General features: G+C 42.3%; 1 protein-coding gene across 1 annotated transcript; it reads right to left on the minus strand.

Moving 5' to 3' along the window:
* Positions 1 to 3,316: 3,316 nt before the first annotated feature.
* Positions 3,317 to 19,304, minus strand: LOC120025491 (LIM/homeobox protein Lhx5). The gene is made up of 5 exons (XM_038970055.1): positions 19,132 to 19,304; positions 16,592 to 16,815; positions 14,613 to 14,890; positions 5,434 to 5,599; positions 3,317 to 3,663 (listed from the first exon to the last, which is right to left on the minus strand). Exons 1-5 carry the CDS (start codon positions 19,302 to 19,304, stop codon positions 3,317 to 3,319), a joined length of 1,188 nt encoding a protein of 395 aa, XP_038825983.1.
* Positions 19,305 to 19,559: the final 255 nt, after the last annotated feature.

The raw sequence follows: 19,559 nt of genomic DNA on the forward strand, positions 1-19,559 counted from the left end.
TTGTGTTCTAGGCAGAGGAGGGGAGAGGCTCAGGGGAGAAAACAGAGGAGTGAAGGAGGAATAAATAAAGAGAACGGAGGGATGCTGGTAATGTACCAGCGGAGGGTGAGGACCACGTTCACTGCTGTGGTGTGTGTGTGTGTGTAGATCGCGGCTTGCTCCAGACTCCCACAGGGGGGAGTTGTGTGTGTGTGTGTATATGTGTGTGTATATGTGTGTGTGCGGAGCCTGTCTCCTCTCACATTACCCCTTACATTAAAACCAGTCAGGGGGAAAATGACTGCAGACCTGGGCCACCCTGTCCACCTGGGCCCATGGAGAGAGGGATGAAGCCGGAGGAAGGGATAAAGATGTGGAAGAGAGGAAGGAGGGGGAGGAGGATAAGATCGGAGCCCATTAAGAGTGGGATGGAATACCCTCTAGATGCTGACTTAGGCCAGGTTTGTGGTTTTCCCCCTAATAGATCAGGTGACGATTTGGGGAGGGTACACCGATCCTACTAGACCTGTACCTTTAGGAACAAGTTGTACCCTGAGCAGGTGGAAGAGAATTCGGTTGATGATAAATCTGGTAAGACTCAGGCCCCGTCCACAAACTACCCCCTACCCCCTATGCAATTATGTGGATCCGAAAGGATTGGATAGGTGTTAGTAATAGGGCAAAGGTGGGGCTACTATTCTTTCAATGGGAATGGTAGAATCCATGGGCCAAACAGAATCAAATCCCCTCGGGTCAGTGAGTAATACTTGGGCGACTCCATTCCTTGTATCAAACAGAGGTTTGATAAAGCAAGAGAGAACATAGTGCAAGAGAAGATGTGTTTTATTATCAGTAGTATTTACATTGGCACAAAACCCCCACAACCCAACGCTGTCACTCTCGCTCTCTCTCACAGAAACAAGACACTCCCTCCTTGTTTTTCGTCCCATACAAAGTCCAAAGGGAGAGGGCGACTAAAATATGACTTCAGTAACAGGATAGGAGTGATAGCTCGTAGGGAACAGATGGTATGCGTTACGTTGTTGGAAGTCCGTAACGGTGTGGTCTGTACCTCTGCAAAGCCAAGAGATAGCTGGATGGGTACAGAGCTGAATTCAGGAAATAATAACAGGCGAATACATCTGACTGTCATGCCTGAATGGAATGAACTGACCTTGACTGTGTTTCTCTGTTTGTACCAAAGGCCATGTTGGAATAGCGTGGTATGACCGTGAAGTCTTTACAGCGGTAAAACTCCTACTCCTACAAGGGCATGTTCTTCAGTGAGAGACCTAGACAGAAACACAGTATTCAGGTAGATGCTGAAGTGGTAAACATCATGGCCCTGCATACAAACCTTTAGCATTTCATCTTTAAAACACAGGTTGTGAAAGGTATTCCTGAAATATAACGGCATTGTATTATTATCTATCCTCCTCATACTTAGCCTTGCATTGCCAACTAGGCTCACCTACTGTATAGAAACAGTTAGAAAATAACTTCATTTGTTGATATCTCTACTCTCTGTGTGTGTGTGTGTGTGTGTGTGTGTGTGTGTGTGTGTGTGTGTGTGTGTGTGTGTGTGTGTGTGTGTGTGTGTGTGTGTGTGTGTGGTATTTGCCCAGATAGTGTACTTGTCATTTTTGGCAAAGTTGTTGTCCTTCATTTTGGCTGCATGTGTGCCTGAAACCAAGTGCTAAGGATCTCTCTCTCTCTCTCTCTCTCTCTCTCTCTCTCTCTCTCTCTCTCTCTCTCTCTCTCTCTCTCTCTCTCTCTCTCTCTCTCTCTCTCTCTCTCTCTCTCTCTCTCTCTCTCTCTCTCTCTCTCTCTCTCTCTCTCTCTCTCTCTCTCTCTCTCTCTCTCTCTCTCTCTCTCTCTGTCTCTCTCTCTCACACACACACACACAAACACATACACACACACACAGACGGCTGGCGGAGACACTGTGTTCCTATCTGGCCACTAGGTGGCGATGGTTGCCAGGCTGCCAAGCAGACAGACACGGTAGCAAGTCACAGATGTTGTCTGGCCCCTCCTTTTGTTTTCTGCCTATTGAAGAAGGAGACCTCAGCTGCTGAAGGACATTCTCCATTATGGCATCAATGTTCTTTTGAAAATAATTTCCATTAAAACATGCTTTTTTTTTTTTTAAAGGGACAGTAACAAAGGGAAGGCCAGGAAAAGTAGAGGAGAGAGGGACTGACAAGGGGTGCCTGGATGGGAGTGAGGGATATAAAGGGGGCCTTGATTTAGAGAGGTTTGTGTGTGTATATGTATGAGTGGCTTGTGTATGTGTGTGTTCTGAATAACCATGTACGAGAACAGCAAGAGCATCTATCGAGAACACATCACTAGAACTGACGGTCAAAATGATGACGAATGTGTGGGTGAAAATGTGCCGTGTGTATTGGGTAGAATTCCAGAAGGAGTAATGTATATCACTATGAGGCTTTTAGATCTGCAGTACAGTGGCTCAGAGTCTATCGGAGGGTCACCATAAATGTTGTCAATGAGCATTTCTTTATCTAATAACAGAATGTTTCATGGCTGCCACAAATGAATCCCCTGACGATATCGGCTTTGCTCTATTTTAGTGGCAGTGAAGCTAAAAGCAAAGGAGGTTGTACATAGCAACAGTTAAAACACAGAAAATTGTATTTGTCTGTATTTGAGCATTGTATTGGAAGCAATATTACAATAGGAGAACGAGTCAAACATTACGCAGAAGAGGAACTGACCAGTTAGGCCTACAACATTGTGCCTTTTAAGAAACAGTAGAATGAAAAACCAAGACAGTTCTGAAACCAAAAAATAAAATACATCAAACGTCCCTTTTGGCTTGTATTCTTTCTGGATCTCTCTCTTCAATATCAAGTGTCCTTAGTCTCCAGCAATGGATACCTCCACTGCTTCTCGGAGTGAGAGGGGAAGATATGGGGGCGAGAGGGACCGCCTAAGCATGTTTTTTTTTTCTTTTCAATCCCAGTTCATGGTTCCCAGAGGTGGGTGGGGGTGTATTTCTACTACAATCCAGGGCTGAATGGGGCGGCGAATAGTACCACAAAGTTCATATTTTTCCAGCAAAGCCGACCTTCCCGGATCCTCAGTCCTTCAGAGTCCTTCAGAGTCGAGGGGGGGGGGGGGGGGGGGGACATTCCATCAATTCAGCAAGCCAATTCAAAATCCCAATGAACAAATACATAAACGGCACTTTTCAATTCATAATAACTCATTCATAACGTCTTCAAATTCATCTCCTGAATTGACTGGGAAGTTCACACCCACCCACCCCACCCCCCAAACCCTGATCCCAGATCCAGACGCCCCCCCCTCTAGTCTACCAGACGGTGGTCTCTCCCATCTCCTGTCCGGGGTGGGACATGGGGGCGCTGTAGCTAGAGTTACTAGCCAGGGAGAAGGGTGGGCTGGGCCCTCCTCCATACACCTCCCCAGGGACGGGCTGCAGGGAGCTGGGCAGGCCGGGCTCGGGGCTGGGGGTGTCTGCATGGGAGATCATGTCTGTGAACCTCTGGTCATCAGAGGGGTGGTGGGCTGACACAGAGCCCTCCATGGCACCTCCATGGATATAGGGGGATTCTGCTGGAGACTGAGCCTGAGAGGAGGGAGGGCCGTGGGGGAAGAAGTCATAGTTTCCCCCTCCTCCGTAGTAGTCGCCCTGGTACTCTGTGGGGGGGTGGGGTGGGGGGGGGGGGGAGATACGATTATTCAAATAGAAAACAAATCATCTAATTCATTGTGCAGCACACAGACAAAACAATCTATATAGCTACATTCAAAATCACTGAAATGGAATTTCACACACTTTTACAAAACGGACCTGCATAAAGACTCAAGTAACATTTCAAGGAGGGGAGGAGAATGGTTTAGTTCCCTGTTATAGCTGAAAAGTGAAAGAGCAAAACACAGCTAAACTTCTAACATTCACCCGGGAACTCCTTTTTTGTCCCACATTTATACAATTTTGAGTCCTAACACATCCGTTTGTGAGTTCATTTGAAGGGTTTTTCTTATTTTATTGTTCAAAGCGCCTAAACTTTTAAAAAGGAAATGAAAATCACACTTTCGAGTCTACATTTCAGTTATACGCCACACACATTAGCTTTAAGTGTGAGCGGGTTCTTATTTCAGTACTACAGAGGGAAAGAGCAAAAATAACTAAGCAAACACAAATTCAATAATGTCTTGTTTAGTGTACGGTTTGATGTTAAACAACCATTCTTACTAATCCAACCCAAATCAACAATCTGGGAAGCACACACGTTGTTTCAAGATCAGCTAAATGTAGTCAGACAGACAATCAACATTTCATCATGCTTTGTTCCTAACTTGACAAAGAAACGTTTCCCCTCTACATAACTAAATCAGCAACGCGCCAACCTTATGTTACAAATTGTGCTAATGAGGGGAAGGATAAATCCACTTTCAATGCAATGAAATCCACATTTTTTTCAACAAAAAAAACCCAAAACAATAAACAAGCTAATTATTGAGTCGCACAAACAGAACCCTGCTAGCTACGACAGACCTTGAGAATCAACCTGCTCCTGGGGCGGCCGGGGGAAGGAACGGGGAGGGGCAGAGAGAGACACACATGTGTACGCATGCACACGCATAGACACACACACACACACACACACACACACACACACACACACACACACACACACACACACACACACACACACACACACACACACACACACACACACACACACACACACACACACACAGCCTCCTCTCTAAGCAGCAGCAGTAGTAGAGGAACAGAAGGATGGAAGGAGTAGTCCTGCTAATACAGTAGAGCAGGCTCCCCGGCTCCACCAAGGCACAAAAGGGTGTGAAAAGAGGCATGCTGAGAACGGAGGGAGCCAGAAGCAAGAGATTAAGGTTTTGTCCTCCTCTCCCCTCCTTCCCTCCCTCCCCGTTCTATCCTTCAAGGCTCCCTTTTATTACTGTGGATGGAGGCTGCTATGGTCCAGTGTATGACTGATTCCTCAGCAACATCTCTCTTCAGCTTTGTACTACTGGGATAATCAACTGACAAATGCTTTTGTTTTTAGAATTCTGTGGTTGTTCACTTCAGCCCATTCCGGAATGCTCTATGTCTTGATTTCAACATTTGACTTTTCTATATTTCAGAATCGTCTATGTTGTTCCAGTAAGCCACTTGACGAGCAGTCAACACCCTTGTCTCCCTGCAGTTTAGACAGAGCTGGGCAGCACAGAGGCGAGCAATGGCCTGACGAAAACCATGTCACTAAAATCTTCACCAGAGATCACTTGTGAGCTTTAACAGTGAGCGGTGCGTAGCGACAGGTGACGGCGTTACTACGCATTGCACAGTCCTCAACCGAGTCCTCGTGCTATCTGACGTAAGGCAATTGACGGCGAGTGTATTTTAACACTATATAATCAAACAGTATATAATCTTACCTGTGTAGTATCCATAGGCCCCAGGCCCCAGTATGTCTGGGTCCTCCAGTCGTCCTCCCAGGGGCCTCATCCTCCGGGGCCCTCTGAAGAAGGCGTGCCGCCGGGCCCCCAAAGCACTCAGCTGCTTCATCCTCCTCTCCTTAGACCGACGGTTCTGGAACCATACCTATAGAGAAAGAGATAGTGAGTTATCAGATCACATCACGTCTATAAGGACCTAGGACCCAGAGAAGCATCTAAGATTGTTATCAGATCAAAGTAAGTGAAACTATTTTAATGATGGACGGAAAAAAAAACAGTTGTTTATACTGCTTTTTACACAAGCTTGTCAAGCACACAGAGTGTCGCAATCAAAGTCATATCTAATCTAACTTAATTTCTAGTCCATTACTTGTCTACAATGGACAGTAACGATCACCAGATGTATTCATTATCCATTTCACATTAAGTGTTACAACACAAAAAGCAAATGGAAAAACTACAAGGTAGTTAAAATGACAAGGCCCACTCCTAATCATCATCTAAATCAAATCACCATCAAATTAAATCCACCTTAATTGTTTTTGTCCATTTTTACTTTGTTCATTTCACAGACTTGGAGTGCTATTTAACTGGGCTTGTTATGCTCATACAGGAGTTTGAATTCTGTAGTGTAATGAGTATTGCTAGCTACAACAGATGAAATGAATTTTGGACAAGGGATCTGTGGGAAAAGTTTAGGGAGTGCAATACAATGTAATGTTAATCATTCACAGTGTGTGTTCTTAGCCCTTGGATGTGCCAAATGCATTTCACAGGGACTGTACAACATCAATGATACATTTTTTTCCACTCAATTCTTCTTGTACTCCTCAAAATGTTTATTTTGAACATAATGCACTGTAATTTTAAGATTTAAAACTACAGAATCTTCTCTCTGCCCAAAGGCAAAATGTGTAGAGTTGCAGGAAATTGGCTAATAAAACTGCCAAATGTTCACTTTGATGACAAGAGGGAGGCCTTTAAAATGTTTTCCAGTGCACCGAACTTGATTAGTTCGGCCATGCACCACAGAAGTCATAGTAAAACTGCGTGTCAGCTTTTTGTATCGCACTGTAAAGTAGGAGTTGTGTTCTGATATTATGACCGGTCGGTCCCTGATGAATTTGCTATCTCAAAAGTGGTCCCTGATGCTCTGCCACAACATTTAAAAAAAAATATATATATATTATTTTTGCTGTCTTGAGACCGGTATAGAAAAGAGCTCTTCTTAGGCACATCGCCTGTAGAAATAAGTTAATAGAATTAAAAGGCTCTGCTTAGATATAAGGAATATGGATCATGTGGGGTGGAGGCAGTGGGGGTAAACTAACAAACGTGGATGGACACTGTCTCTACCTCAACGTCCAACCCAGACACATTCAAATAAGATATTCAGCCTCTCCACTTTGAGGACTATGGCTGTATGTGAGAGGCAGAGTGGAGGTTCACTTCCAACCAGGACTCAGGCGTTAGAGAGACACCATAGCCATCAACAAACACTCAGCCATGTCCAAGAAACAGAAATCACACTGGAGCTGTTTTGTAACCAGTGATATGGATGCCAGTATATGTTGAAATGATCCAATAAAAACAAGGAATCAGTCAGCAACACAAAGGAACACGCACAGAGCAACACATTCATTTCTATAGGTCCCTATTTCCCATGTGCCTCAACAGGCCTCAGTACAACAACACAACTGAGACAGCAGAGACATTAAACACAGTCGTCACTCCTCCTTGGAGTCAAATAAACTGTCTTTGTACAGGAACAAAGGAGAAGAGGAAATATGTCAACATATGGAGGACTTACTTTGCATTCTAAAAACATAACACATTGCTCGTTGTCTCTGCATCGGCGCTGCATAATAATACATGTTAACACCAGCTAGGCTACACCAGAGGCACAATTCCCACTGTGTCGGAGATTAACAAAAAAACACAGAGAAAAACACCTAAAACCACTTAGGCATTCCTCTCCATGCTTTTCCTAGCAAAGACGACACCTGCCTATTGAGAACAATAGTCTAACTGTAGGGTACATTTTTATGGAAATGCTTTCGCTCCCCTTGAGAGAGCGTTGCTTAGGGATTACTACACACACACATACCAGACCTGGGTTCAAATACTGTTTCAGGTATTTCAATACATTTCACAACAAGTGTTTAGATTTTTTTAGAAAAAAAAGTAGTTGAATATTGGAATGTATTTGAAAATACCATTTGGAAAGCATTAGCATGTAATTGCCAGTACTACAAATACATATCCTTGGAAGTATTTGAAAGACAGTATTTTCAACAACAACAAAAAGTATTATTATTCGGGCGTATTTGAAAAAAGTTTTGAATGTACTTATTCGTTTAATTTGAATTACCAAACATATCATTTCACTTTTTAATTCCAAATATGCAGCTTAAGCTTTACATCGGTGCCTCATGAAAGATGACAAGATGCCATGTTACATTTAATAATAAAACATCAGGGTTTCAAAATGCTCGTCAGACATTGAGCAGCGATCTGGTCTGAAGATATGCTCTGCAATGCTGAAAAGCTGCTCCACAGCTGCGGAGGATGCTGGGACATGTATATAGGTACTCAGCAGCAACTATGTTGCATTTATTCCTGATTATTATTTGACCATGCTTGTCATTTATGAACATTTTGAACATCTTGGCTCTCTCTAATTCTCTCCTTCTCTCTTTCTTTCTCTCTCTCGGAGGACCTGAGCCCTAGGACCATACGTCAGGACTACCGGGCATGATGACTCCTTGCTGTCCCCAGTCCACCTGGCCTTGCTGCTGTTCCAGTTTCAACTGTTCTGCCTGCGGTTATGGAACCCCTACCTGTCCCAGACCTGCTGTTTTCAACTCTTAATGATCGGCTATGAAAAGCCAACTGACATTTATTCCTGATTATTATTTGACCATGCTTGTCATTTATGAACATTTTGAACATCTTGGCCATGTTCTGTTATAATCTCCACCCGGCACAGCCAGAAGAGGACTGGCCACCCCTCATAGCCTGGTTCCTCTCTAGGTTTCTTCCAAGTTTTGGCCTTTCTAGGGAGTTTTTCCTAGCCACCGTGCTTCTACACCTGCATTGCTTGCTGTTTGGGGTTTTAGGCTGGGTTTCTGTACAGCACTTCGAGATATTAGCTGATGTACGAAGGGCTATATAAAATAAACTTGATTTGATTTTTGATTTGATTTGATGTGCGGTGTTGGATATGTGTGACTGTGTTTCTTGCAGAATGTCAGAGGATCAGTAGTTGGTGGAAGATATGGGGTGATGAGGTACTCCTCAAGGTTATTATAGTAAACTAAAACTGAAACTAAAACAAACATTTAAAAAACAAAAACTACACTGAAACTATTATCTTTGATTGCAAAACTAACTAAAATAAAAAACATCAAATTACGTTTAGTTTTAGTTTTTTAAATTCTAAACTTCGGGCTAAAAAAGGTAATGGGTTTTTCAAGCTTTTTTCCTAATGGGGTTTTCATGCTTCTGAAACTGGTGGGTTAATGCTGCCAAGAGATGCCGGTTTCAAATAGGACTAGCTTGTGCATCACTATCACTAGCTATCACTAGCTATCACTAGCTATCACTAGCTATCACTAGCTATCACTAGCTATCAATAGCTAACAGGGAAGAAATAAGAGGGCGAGCGTGGAGCGTGTGCGTGAACATTGGCGACAGCAAAAGGTAAAGCCCTGTATGGGATTGTCTTGAGTACATTGCTGGAAAGGACAAAAGTAAGTGTATTGTAGTGTCAGCAGCGTGTGTGGAACAGAGATACACTGAACAAAAATATAAATGCAACATGTAGCTGTTCCCATGTTTCATGAGCTGAAATAAATAAAAGGTCATAGAAATTTTCCATACACACAAAAAGCTTATTTCTCTCAAATTATGTGCACAAATTTGTTTACATCCCTGTTAGCAAGCATTTCTCCTTTGACAAGATAATCCATTCACCTGACAAGTGTGGCATATTAAGAATCTGATTAAACAGTATGATCATTACACAGGTGCACCTTGTGCTGGGGACAATAAAAGTCCACTCTAAAATGTACAGTTGGTGAGATCCATTCATCAACCGCCATCACCTCACGTTTCAGCATGATAATGGCCAGTCCCATGTCGCAAGGATCTATACACAATTCCTGGAAGCTGAAAATGTCCCAGTTCTTCCATGGCCTGCATACTCACCAGACATGTCACCCATGGAGCATGTTTGGGATGCTCTGGATCGACGTGTACGAAACTGTGTTCCAGTTCCCTCCAATGTCCAGCAACTTTGCACAGCCATTGAAGAGGAGTGGAACAACATTTCACAGGACACAATCAAATTTGTCACACCAGATACTGACTGATTTTCTGATCCACACCCCTACTTTTTTTTTTAAAGCTATCAGTGACCAACAGATGCATATTTGTATTCCCAGTCATGTGAAATCCATAGATTAGGCCCAAATGAACTTATTTAAATTGACTGATTTCCTTATATGAACTGTAGCTCAGTAAAATCATTCAAATTGTTGCATTTATATTGTTGTGCAGTGTAAAAAGGAAAACCCAACCTCAAAGTTAAACTGAACAGCGGCCACAAAGAATCACACAAACCATTTCAGGATTAAGACAACGTGAGACAGCCACCAGCTCTTAGTAGCTGCACGCAAATTGCAACGGTAGGACAATCAACTTTAGCAGTTGGAATGAAAAAGAGCAGAAACATGGCAACCGAATTCAAAGGAGTAAAAAAAAAGAAAGAAGCACTGGTTAGTTTATTGATCCAGTCTGGCACGTCTATGAGACTGTACGATGAGCCAGCCTTCAGAAAGTTCAACCAAACACTTGATCCCAAATTTAGAACTCCTGGCGCTGCTAGAGTAAACGTGTTGATTGCTTTGCAAATGGATACAGCAACCCAGAAAGTGAAGGAGATTCTGAAAGAGGCATAGAAAATAACCCTGTGTGTAGACGGATGGATAAAGAAAGGATTGCCGGCTTTTGCTTCTGTACATATCAACCTGCTTCTATCACCTGCTTCTATCACCCCTCCTCCAAGAAGGCACAGCATGCGCTGCTCAAGCTCCATCGGATTTAGCATCCACACACCAGAGAGGTAATTGACTGGACATTGGAAGCATGGGACATACCAGAGGAGAAGATTCTACTCGTCGTAACTGAATGGGGCGAACATAGTCAAGACTATCAAGTTATTACAGAACAGGCAAGTGAATACCCTTGACCAACAACAACCAGAGATGGCCATAGCTTTGAACGGTGCGGCAGAAATGTCTGAATCTGAGTCAGACAACCAATAATTATATTTTTTAATCTAAGTCACATTAAGATTGATTTAAAACATACCCAAACCTATGACCTGACCCCTCACTTTAGGTATTACTGCCCCCCAGTGGCAAGAAGTAACATTCCACAATAACGCAAACTATAGGCCTCAAGACATAAATGGCTCCTAACCTCCCACACATAGGCTACTTTCTGTCTCTAACACGAAAACTAAAACTAAAACTGAAACGAAATAGAAATGATTTGATAAAATTCGAACGAAATAAAAACGAGTAAATCAAGTCTGAAAACTAACTGAAGCTCAACTGGATGTCCATAGCATCAGAAAGGACATACTCATGCATGGATAGCTTGGTGACAGGCAGTGTGTCAAGCTTGTCTTCATACGCATTGAGAACTGATGTAATAATTTGATTCTGAGAGTTCCACCTTGTTGTTGACAGTAGCTGGTTGCAGCAAATGTTGACTTGCGGTTGTCAGTGGCGTAGAGGAGTTTCACAGGGGCCCCCTGCAGTTTTATAGCTACTCTCATGCTTTTTTTTTACATATTTTGCCTTGAGGCTTAAAGAATATTTATCTTATTAATATTAACAAAATATGAAATGTGTATTTTTATAGACCGAAGTGTCAGATATCACTACATTTAAATTAACAACAATATCCAGAATTTCCAGAATTTCAAATACTTTTTTGGAAATTTTGAAATACGGTATACTTTTGCTCCGAACAAGGGCATTTCCAGGCATAGAGCCGACATGGAAATTAATAATATTGAAAGTATTTAGAGAATTCAAAAAACAAAAACAAAAAAACATTTGGGGGGGTGATGTAACTGTCCACCATCTTGGTTCTATATACAGTGCCTTCGGAAAGTATTCAGACCCCTTGACTTTTTCCACATTTTGTTACGTTACAGCCTTATTCTAAAATGGATTAAATACAAACATTTCCTCAGATATCTACACACAATACCCCATAATGACAAAGCAAAAATATATAAGGTCCCACAGTTGGCAATGCATGTCAGAGCAAATACCAAGCCATAAGATCGAAGGAATTGTCCGTAGAGCCCCGAGACAGGATTGTGTCGAGGCACAGATCTGGGGAAGGGTACCAAATAATTTCTGCAGCATTGAAGGTCCCCAAGAACATAGTGGCCTCCATCATTCTTAAATGGAAGAAGTTTGGAACCACCAAGACTCTTCCTAGAGCTGGCCACCCGGCCAAACTGAGTAATCGGGGGAGAAGGGCCTTGGTCAGGGAGGTGACCAAGGCCCTTGACACGGCTCTACTTCCTCTGTGGACATGGGAGAACCTTCCAGAAGGACAACCATCTCTGCAGCACTCCACCAATCAGGCCTTTATGGTAGAGTGACTCAGTAAATGGGACATGACAGCCCGCTTGGAGTTTGCCAGTTGACACCTAAAGACTCTCAGACCATGAGAAACAAAATTCTCTGTTCTGAGGAAACCAAGATTGAACTCTTTGGCCTGAGGAGGAAACCTGGTACCATCCCTACGGTGAAGCATAGTGGTGGCAGCATCATGCCGTGGGGATTTTTTTCAGAGGCAGGGACTGGGAGACTAGTCAGGATCGAGGCAAAGATGAACGGAGCAAAGTACAGAGATATCCTTGATGAAAACCTGCTCCAGAGCTCTCAGGGCCTCAGACTGGGGCGAAGGTTCACCTTCCAACAGGACAGTGACCCTAAGCACACAGCCAAGACAACGCAGGAGTGGCTTCGGGACAAGTCTCTGAATGTGCTTGAGTGATCCAGCCAGAGCCCTGAAAATAGCTGTGCAGCGAATTGACAGAGCTTGAGAGGATCTGCAGAGAGGAATGAGAGAAACTCCCCAAATACAGGTGTGCCAAGCTTGTAGCGTCATACCCAAGAAGACTCAAGGCTGTAATCGCTGCCAAAGGTGCTTCAACAAAGTACTTAGTAAAGGGTCTGAATACTTATGTAAATGTAATATATATATATATATATATATATTTTTTTTTTATACATCTGCAAAAAAATCAAAAACTTGTTTTTGCTTTGTCATTATGGGGTATTGTGTGTAGATTGATAAGGGGGGAGAAAACAATTTAATACATTTTAGAATAAGGTTGTAAACGTAACAAAATGTGGAAAAAGTCTAGGGGTCCGAATACTTTCCGAATGCACTGTACAGTATACCACAGTGCATTATGTTGTTGCTAATCAGAGATAAATGGGATCGATACAGTGTTGTGGAGACATGAAAGTGAGAAGATGCTACAAGGCCTGGTCTGAGAGGAGAGATTGTCTGGCAGTAAACGAGTGAGGACAGAGGAGCGAGGGGGGTGTACGGTATACAGCATGTAAATCTGTGAAATCAGTGGTAATTACTGTAAGCACACAAAAAGCCACATCTCAGCTGGCAGTGACGGTGCTAATCACCCTAACACAGTCTAAACCCAGACACCGAGAGTGTGTGTTTGTGTGTGTGCATGTGTGTGGTTATGACATAAAGGCTAGAGATCTGAGTGTGGTTAGTAGCAGTGAGGATATATTCCACTTCAAGAAGGTAAACAGTAATGTTATTACTCTCTCATTAGCAATGACTATGATCTCACATGTTGTCACAGGCCCATCAGATCTCCCTAACAGGGTTTGAGGTCAATTCAGTTTTAATTTGTCAATTCAGGAAGTGAAAAATCCTGAAACTTCCTTGACTGACCAGAACTGCTCATTTAAACCTCTAAATTGTCTTGGTTGGCATGTGCACCTGTTAACATACAACTGTTTACAGTATTTGTGTGCAGTGCTGTGGGCTTTTTTTGTAATGACACTATTGTTCAATTATTGGCTGTTAAAAGCATTAACAGTGCATTACATTTCTAAAATGTGAAGGCCTATGGCTACAGATATGCTACATATTTAAACATGCACATACTGTGCAGGCAATCCGGGTACTATACTTGCTTCAATAATAAATTAGAAATCAACAGCAAATACAATATGTCATATTAAGAAACGAATGTCTTCCATCTTTCATTCAAATTCATTCAAATCATAATTTATCTTTTGCTTTAATTAAAAAACCAAACCTATCAAACAGGAGTCCAAATAGGCTACAATAGACAATAAATAGACTGGTCAAATTGCCAATTTAATGTCTGATTATTCAAAATCTTAAATTGATAAGAGATAAAGAAAACCACAACTCAATCTTAAGAAATAGTAAGCTTAATGATATTAATTGATCAGTTGATAGTGCAGCAAAATATTACAAAAAATATCACAAACAAAAAATACATAATGTAGTTTCTAGACCCAATTCCATTTCCCGGGGAGGGAGGTCCATTAACTCTCGAGCTGATTTTATGGATTTATCAATCAGCATTTCACTTGAACGTGTCTTGTTATTGTTCTGATATTTATTTTTACCAAAGACGTTTTCCCTCCAAAGATAGGTCTACTTCATTCAAATAACTTTTGGCTTCCGGACTGTTAATAACCTACATTGTGTTGTGACATTCTTTTCACTCTCACTTTGTCAAGTACGTCTTTAATTAAATCTCGATCTATTCTAACTAATTCATCACGAATGGTGAATACAGCAGGCAGGCCCATGTTGTCTACACCATGTAGCCTACCAAAACTCAGCAGTGCTCATCAAACAAGCAAAGAGAAAAACCACAGAACGTTATTTCTCAATTTGACCTGAAAACTCAACATTATCAACCCAGAGCTTCTAATCTATTCTATTTGATCGAGTTCTGTTCTATTTATAATACGAATTCTAACTTGTCCAAATAAAAACCAGGCTCTGCATCAACCAGCAATGAATATGCTCAAGTTAGCCTGCTCTCCTACCTGTATAACCCGCATGTTGAGTCCCGTCTCCTGGGCCAACTGTTCCCGAATGTGTCGTGTGGGTTTCGGCGTGGCCACGAAGGCAGCCTTCAGCGTCTCCAGCTGCTTGGCTTTGATGGTGGTCCGCGGGCCTCGCCGCTTCGTGCCCGAATTCTGCTCCTCATTCTCGTTATTGTTCATGTCCTTATCTGAGGACATGGAATTGTCCGTCTCTTTTGTGTCGTCCTGTATCGGGTCCTGGAGGTCCGGCGATAAACTTCTGTCTGTGCATGATGACACTGGGGGACCGGAGAGAATGGAAAGGTTTCAATCGGAGGTGTCATGGGGCCTACTACTAGATTATTGCTGTAGCCTATCTAATCACAAATAAACTAGAATATGTGGAACAATGACGCCTCACAAAATACAAATATGGAAGCCCTTTTCACTTCCTTATATATATATAATATATATATATACATATATAAAATAGCCTACACTTTGCCAATGTAACCAATATGAAACAGACTAAATACCTGGATTTACCAGTTTAAATCTTCACAAATAAAACAGGTGTAACCATCTCGACACTGCCCGCGTGTGACCTAAGCGATCGAGATAATGAAAGAGAAATTATGCATGTAATGTGAAACAAAAAAAGGGGGCTAGGCTGATCCCCAAGGACCCGCTGCGTCGCACGATAACAGCATGTCATTGTCCGAGGGGAGGGCTGTTTGAGCCATTCATCTGACAGGAATTTATAGCGTTGATAAGACTGAGCTATGGTCAGATGCATTCAGCGAAGCGGAGATGCTTTGTTGGGGAACATCATCAAACGCTAGGCTACACATGCCCTATACACGGCCCATTGCGGCGGCGAGAATGTCAGTATGTTCACATTTGCAGCTACAGACACCCAACGAGGGGTCAAATTCAATGTCACGTCTTTCCAGGATACAAATGTTATTCCTCACCTTGTTGATCTAAAGACAAAATCGAATGGCAGTGATGGGAGCCTGAGAACCCCATAAACACAAGCTTTTCTGAAAGTTGTTGACTTGCACATTTTAGTTCCAAACACTCCAATGTGTAGGTCTAATATTTTAACAATATCAAGGCCATGTTGAATAACGACATTTTAGAGATATGTATTTATTAGGCGAGGAAGTAATTTGCATTCTCCATAGGCTACACATGTTGGACCATGTAGGCCTACGGCACTGCAGCTAAAATGGGAAAGTAAACTAGAATATAGAATAGAATCCCCAAATTCATATACATCTACAAGACTAGGCTACTTCAGATTGGACGCAGACGATACTCCAACGAATGCAGAGCCAGAGCTAACACGCAGACATGCATGTCCATGGTTTTGAATTACCTGACGGAGGCCTATTGTAGGACTTGATATAGGCCTAGGTTATGGCTCTGGATAAAACAATTTAAATGGCATAGTAACACAATATGATTTCGAATTCATGCATTTTAGTTCGGTAAATCATATGTGAATATGTGGTTTGGGCCTATCCTATTTTAGGAATCCAACAAATACAACCGTGTAGTAGTTTAAGGCGTTTCTCATCGTGCACAAATAGTCTTAATGCTCCACCATTCCCCCGTGTATGGGATGGGATCCCACGTTGAAACGATCAGTAAATAAATACACACAAATTAATCAGTTAACGTAGGTGGCCAAAACAGTCTTCCAAAAAACAACCCGCTTTAAATGATGCTCGTTGCTTTCAAATACAAATGCAGACTATAATATACCACTTACATTTTTGAGGGGGGGGGGGGGGGGGAATAGGCTTAGGCTACTAAGAAAGAAAGGTCCATTATTTTCAGACAACCGTGTAGAATTTTTCCAAGAACAAGACCAACAGACCATTGATATTTTCGTATCCATGCACTAGCCTAACATTAGTAGACCGTCTAGAATGTCTACTGTAGAATGTCTACTGTAGACGCACTTTTGAAACCCTTAGCTATAATTAGGCTACCTGAATTCAAATTGACTTCCTTGATAGCCCCTGAGCTTAGGTAGTCTTCTTTGCACACAAACTTATTTTCGTCGATGACATAGAGCTCCTCGCCCGTGGACAGCTGCTTGTTGCACACCATGCACGTGAAGCAGTTGAGATGGAACACCTTGCTGCGCGCCTTGCGCACAAGATCGCTGGGAGAGATGCCTTGGAGGCAGCCCGCGCACTTCGTCCCAAACCTCCTGAAAATAAAGGAAGAGAGGAGAGGGGGGTTGATGTGAAATCCCCACGACACAGAAATACATTAAAAAAAAATATGAATTTGAGATGTACATTTAACTGTTCTAACTTTTTTTTTTAAATAAAAAATGTATATGCCTATTAGACATGTAGACCCATAGCGAATTTTGCAACTGTGGGCAATGCAGAAGGTTTGGCGCGTAGCCTGATTTGAAGTGTTTGTTCCAAGAAAATTACGAAATCGCAATGACAAAACACTTACAACAATGACTAAACATATTCTATAGTAGTTATAATGTATTGTTTTTATTTTATACATTTGTTTCATTGTATTACATATTTGCCATGATTGAAGAAGGGGTAGGCTATTTCGAAATAATTTTCGTTAAAATCTAACAGACTACTCTTGATACATAATATAGTCTAAAATGTAGCACCTGCGCTAGACTGAGAAAAACCATAATTCTTGTTTTTAACAATAAACCCACGCAGAACGTATTAGTGACAGTCATCACATTGTGACTACAGAGATATCCGAGGATTAAACGGACTAGGAACATTTTAGCGTGAAATCTCCTGTTAATCCACATTCACCCTCTTCACGTGCAAAAAAAGCATAGTGGATATACTTGTATTATTTGGATAGACAGGCGAGTATATAACAGCCTAACTCAACGTCTCATCGTTTCCGGGGATAAGTCGACAAGGTAAATCAGTTGAAAATGAAGTGTTTCACTGGAAGAAAAAATATGTGCTACATATAGTGATGGGGAATGGGAAACCTTATTATGTTTTTCTCCCACCATGCATTGTACTTTAGTGTTTCCCTCTCCGATGTGAAATAAATAGGCCTAATCCACCTCATCACGAGCCAGAAACCTCATCACGCGCCTCTCATGGTGATTTGGTAATCTCTCTCATCAACATGGCGTCGCCTCAGGACGAAACAAATACAGGAATTGAAAATATTTCAATTATAATACGATTATTGGAGGTAGTGTGTGTTTGAGGGTGTGTGTGGGGGGTGGGAGGACGGGGGCGAGCGGTCGAGGCAAGCCCCCTTTATTTTTATCAGAATCCCTCTCTCTTTCTCTGTCTCTCTCTCCAGCCATTTGCAATAGTATCGCTCCACTGTACCCTTTCACATGCACGGCTCGGCGAGGACACAGCACTACTTACACAACAAATGGCCACATTAGGGTGATTACTGTTTCGCCTGGCTAATTGTTCGGCCATTTAAATCCACGGATGGAAGCCGGCTAATATGATGGTCAAGGCCGTTTGAGGCCAACATTGCCTTCACAAAAGCTTAAATACTGGGCCTCACATGTCATTAAACAATTTGTACAGGAGGGGGAAAAAAGCTGACACATAACTAATTGGTATGATGCTATGAGAGTGCGCGTACACAAACAAGGGCCTACACTTATCACTGAATTACCACTTTGAAGAACTGAGCGGCTGGTGTAGGCCTAATGGTTAAGTTTTAAAATCTATTGGACCAAACAATAGTGGAAACAGAGAGTACAGGTGAGAGGAAAATGCATATTATAAATAGATTTCAACTGCCTCCATGTGCATGGAGAGAAGAGAATTAAGAGAAGTGAATATTCAAGCCGACATAATATTCAACCCCACCAATAATATTGATTTATAAATAAAAGTGATATTATTTGTCATAATAAATATTAGGAATAAAGGTTATGATTCATATTTTCAGAAAACACACTTTGTGTCTCTAAAAAACACCCTCTTCATGTAAAACTCAAGCGGACAAAGAGTGATAACGTGGACATCTCAGGCTATGATTAATTAGTTCTGTCAACATGCTAAATATATTTGTGATATTCAGAGCTCTAGAATGAACTTATAACTCTGAAATGATATACATTTATATAGGCCTAATAATGATATGATTTTTTTGTGGTTACAATATTATTTCTGCAAGGCTTGAAATTGAATAATTTGAAGTGACATTCTAAAACAATTCTAATAACTGATAGGCTATCTCGCCTATAGGTGAATTATAGGCCATCATGTGAAGTAGGCCTTGGCGAACCATATCCATTTCCACGAAACAATGTGTAGGCCTACAGAATAATATCATGATGGTTAATTCATTATGTGAGTGACGCTATAACGAGCGCTATTTTGATCATTGTGTGACATTCAATCAATTTCAGCATTTTAAGACACTTACTAACAAAAAACAGACAAACAAATCTTCAGAAGCAGCAGGGTTATAATTCTCCCTGGTGAGTTCACAGAGTTTTTGGCATACCTGCTTTTTCGCATAAATCCCCAATCTGAATCCTTACCTGAAAAAGTCAATTTTACAATAAAGCTTCCCATCACGCGAGAAGCACTTCTCCGTCAGGTTACAGTGGCACTCGCAGCATTGGACGCACTTGGCGTGCCAGGCTCGGTCCAACACGTTGAGCAGGAACCGGTCCAGGATGGGCCTGTCGCACCCCGCGCAGTGGACCATCATCCCACCCGTCTGGAGGATAACGAGGGCCGACCTTCCCACGCGGACTCCGGTGCTGGGTCTGGGGCCACGCGGCTCTCCGCGCAGCAACGTCTTGGCTCCGGGGTTGTGGACAAAGCAGGCGCGAATGTTCTGTCAGGTGGGTGGATGGGTGGGGAGAAGCCCCTCTCCACTACCGTTTAAAGGCAGGCTATAGGCGAACACTCCCCGAAGTTCCTCTACTGTACTCCTGGGTCTGGAAGCCCCTGTCCTGTTCTG

This window comes from Salvelinus namaycush, chromosome 31, assembly GCF_016432855.1.
Source record: "Salvelinus namaycush isolate Seneca chromosome 31, SaNama_1.0, whole genome shotgun sequence".
Classification (NCBI taxonomy): domain Eukaryota; kingdom Metazoa; phylum Chordata; class Actinopteri; order Salmoniformes; family Salmonidae; genus Salvelinus; species Salvelinus namaycush.